Here is a 4,025-nt window from a genome sequence, read left to right on the forward strand (position 1 = left end):
GAAGACATCTGAGAACTCCTTGACAATTGGCCAATTAACCAGTTCTCCAATTCGGTGGTGAACCGTGCGTGGTGGCTCATGTTGGGACTAATTTTGTGGAACACCTGGAAGGAGAGGAATCAGGCCCTATTCAGCAGACAAATGCCTTCTAATGCGCACATATGGAGCCTAACGACATCCGACATTCATGAATCCATCCTTTCTAACAAATGGTCACCTGATGACTAGGACCTAGACCCCCCCGAAGCCCAGATATTAGCCCATCTAAAGCTCTCGTTTGACATTATTTTGTAGAAATTTGGAATAATATGACACATATTCATAGAGATTATCCTGATTATACACTTATAAGCAGAACATGCCACTACAACAAAACCAGCGATTTGCGCCAGATTTAGCGCCAGATTTTAGTGCATTTTTTTTGTAATTGTGATGAGCAACCTGGCGCTAAATCTGGCTCTATTGTACAATTTTTAAAGCATCCTTTTTTTCACCTAATTTTTCATCCTTTTTCACGCTAGATTTTGCATCATTTTTTACACCAAACTATGCATCATTTTTTGCGTCAAATTTTGAACCAAGATTTGCATCTTATTTTATGACAGGTTTTGCTTCTAGTTTTGTGTCATTTTTTGCATCTATTTTTCATTCTCTTTTGCTTCCTATTTTGTGTCATTCTTTGCTTCCATTTTTGCACCATCATTTGCATCAAGTTTACACTGTATTTTGAATCCAATTTAACATCTTTTTATGCATCCATTTTGTGTCAGTTTTTGCATCTAGTCTTACGCCAGGTTTTGTATCTAGTCTTACACTAGTTTTTGCTTCTATTTTTGCACCAGCTTTGGTGCCTATCTTTGCACCATGTGTTGAATTTGATTTAGCACCAAATTTTGCATCCATTTTTGTGCCCATTTTTGCATCTTTTTTTGGACCATTTTTTACATCCACATTTACGTTTGATTTGTCTCCATTTTTCCCATCTCATTTTGCACCATATTTTGCGTCATTTGTTTCATCCAATTTTGCATCATTTTTAACACCATCTCTTGCATCTAATGTTACATCATTTTGAGCATCCAAATTTGCATTTATATTTGCATCTTATGTTGAGTCATGTGTTGTGTCCACCTTTGCATCTTATTTTGTGTCTAATGGTACATTCAATTTAGAGCCATTTTTTACGTCTACTTTTGTATTTGTTTTTACACCAAGTTTTGCATCCAATTTTAAGCTATTTTATGCCCCTTTTTGCACCATTTTTTTGTGTCTACTTGTGTCCAATGTTGCACCATTATTTACACCGACTTTTTCATCCAATTTTGCATTTTTTTGGTGTCTAGTTTTACATCGTTTTCACCATCCAAATTTGCATCTTTTTTGCCTCATTTTGTGTCCACATTTGCATATAATTTTGTGTCTGAGTTCGAGCCTAAATTTGCATGTGATTAGGAATCATTTTTTACATCCAATATGGCATCCTTGGTTTCACCTTTTTTCAGCCCCATTTTGCATCTTGTTTTATGTCTTTTCTTACATCTTTTTTTTCCTTTTTTTGCACCCAAGTTTGCATCCCAAATTTACACCATTATTTGCATCATCATTTGGCATATTAATTTGTAACGTTTTTTTCTTCTTTTTAACGCTCAACTTTGCATCTTATTTTACATCTAGTTGTTGTCTTTTTTTGCATCTAATTTGGTGCCCATTTATGTGTCCTTGTTTTTGCCCAATTTGATATCCTTTTGTATGCCATGTTTTGTTCCCTTCTTTGTGTCAACTATTGCACAATTTTTCACTTCTAATTTAAAACACTTTGTATGTCAATTGTTTGCATTTTGTATTAATTCCTAGTTTAACATCCAATTTTGCATCCATGGTTACATCCGTATTTGACTTCTTATATAGAGTATATTTTTCTTTACATATATGACCCCCTTTATAGATTCATAGTGAAATATATGATAGTTTCTAAATATCATTAAAGCAGATATCACAATTCAAAATCATTTGTAAAGAAATTTAAGAGAAATTGACAACATCCATCCAAAAAAATAACAATGTGTCATTAACAATTTTCAAAACATGTATAAAATAGCAACATAATACTAATAAAATCAGTATTATTTTTAATCAAAACAAGTAAAATTCAAATATGATTAACAAATCAAAATATTTCATGAATATCGTTATTCTACGATAAATTAACAACATACATAAATCAAACTCATCGTATGATTACAAAATCAAAATGTCTCATTGATATAGGGTAAATTCACAACACCCATCTAAACATAACAATGTCATTCTACACAATAATTTCTTCATAAAAAACAATGCATGTGCATGCCTAGCTACCACCACCAAGATCATCCTCATGATCATCTTGACCATCCTCATTACTCTGATCCACATCATCACCAACACTGCAACTATCATCATCATCTCCTCCTTCACCACCATCATCCTCATCCTCATCCTCATCATCTCCTGATATATGTTGAACATAATTTGGATCATCGTCTTGGCAATCATTACCTATAGCATTCTGACAAAAAAAATCAATATTACATGTTAGTATTAATTACATAACACAACGCATGTTTTTGTTATACAATGTTAACCATAAAATGAGGTAAGATATAATATCTAATAGTACTAAAAAATAAAATGAAAATATGGTTTAAAAGTATATTGGAAATCCAACTAAAATTACATACCATAGAGTCCATCCAAACAACAAATTCAACCCATCTCTTTTGCTGCAGCACCTCCTTTTCCAAATGATTTGGAGGTCTTCCATATTTTAGTTCCTATCAATCAATAAATAGGGAGAAATTAGATAACAATGACTTTCTTCTAGTACAAAATTTATTAAAAAAATATCACATGTTTAATATACTTACAAAGGTTGTTATCAGTGCTTTTAAACCTTTCTGGCCACTACGATGAGTGACTTTTGTCTTGGTTAACCTCGCCTTGGATGCCTTGTCCTTAAACATAAACCAATTCAATTTATTTTCACACAAATACATGTCTAAGATACTTATAAGTATTAATACATTCTAAATAATGTTTAATGAAAAATTCAATACCTGAATGCTCTCATTGCCGGCTTTTCTTTGTGCATCCAACTTCTCATATGATTTTACAAGTTCTTTCCATACTTTAAAAGGTATGTCAATAGGTCTTTGTTTCAGTCTTTGATCTTGAGGCATTTTTTTAATTTTTCTTGTTTGGTTAAAAATTTTGGTTAAAAAAACCGAACAAGTAATTCACATCAATGGCATGGGGACTCTATGGATATGTGTAAAAAAATGGCTATAAAGAAAACATCCAAAAAACATATGAGCTCTCCCTTTGATGGTCACTTGGGGCATATGGCTGGAAAGGAACAACTCCATTTTTGAAAATCAAGGACAATCCTTTCTCAAAGTCCTTCCTAATATTTGCTCCAAATGTCTTAAAATGAAAAACAAAATTCAAACGTCATCCTTAAACATCTCCCTTAAATATAACGTTGGACCATAAATTCTTCATTTTTATTGTTATCGGCTCTGGAATGATTTTTCTATATCCAATTATATAATGAAATATGTGTGCACTAATGAAAAAACATTGAGTTTCATTTTTCATAATCACAAACAATGAAAAAAGAATCACACGTAACTAGCATCATTTTGGAAATTTTATATTTATTAAAAATCTTTAACATGTTTTCCTCCCATATCTCATAAAAAGGTGTGAAATTTTTTATATACTCTCCAATAAGCACTACAACAAAACCAGCGATTTGGAGGTTTTACACTAAGTTTCTCAACATCGAGCTTACTAGGGCTTGCACCACCGGGGTTATTAGTAAGAATCTCATGAGGTTTGCATAGCCATGATTATTAGAATCAAAATAGTAGGATTTGCACTAAAAAACAGTTCATAGTGCTTTCCTGCTGGGGAGAAAATCACAAGTTCAACTTCTGCAGTGCAGAGCACCGAGAGCTCTTAAGCTTTCTTCAGCAATCCACCTA

The 4,025-nt window shown here is 32.6% G+C and overlaps 1 protein-coding gene across 1 annotated transcript; it reads right to left on the minus strand.

Moving 5' to 3' along the window:
* Window positions 1-2,168: 2,168 nt before the first annotated feature.
* Window positions 2,169-3,532, minus strand: LOC149225284 (uncharacterized). Its single transcript, XM_089375057.1, has 3 exons — window positions 2,907-3,532; window positions 2,721-2,813; window positions 2,169-2,548 (listed from the first exon to the last, which is right to left on the minus strand). Exons 1-3 carry the CDS (start codon window positions 3,033-3,035, stop codon window positions 2,351-2,353), a joined length of 420 nt encoding a protein of 139 aa, XP_089231183.1. The 5' UTR covers window positions 3,036-3,532; the 3' UTR covers window positions 2,169-2,350.
* Between the last annotated feature and the right edge of the window lie 493 nt (window positions 3,533-4,025).

Source organism: Pinus tabuliformis, chromosome J, assembly GCF_031772625.1.
Source record: "Pinus tabuliformis cultivar Carrire ecotype Pingquan chromosome J, CPIR1, whole genome shotgun sequence".
NCBI lineage: Eukaryota > Viridiplantae > Streptophyta > Pinopsida > Pinales > Pinaceae > Pinus > Pinus tabuliformis.

Bases quoted from the DNA above. Each gene is read 5' to 3' on its own strand.
- LOC149225284 (XM_089375057.1), bottom strand. From the start codon at position 3,035: ATGTATTTGTGTGAAAATAAATTGAATTGGTTTATGTTTAAGGACAAG. The intron at 2,814-2,906 runs GTAAGTATATTA...ATTGATTGATAG, and splicing joins AAGCACTGATAACAACCTTT to GAACTAAAATATGGAAGACC. The intron at 2,549-2,720 runs GTATGTAATTTT...TTTTTTTGTCAG, and splicing joins TTGTTTGGATGGACTCTATG to AATGCTATAGGTAATGATTG.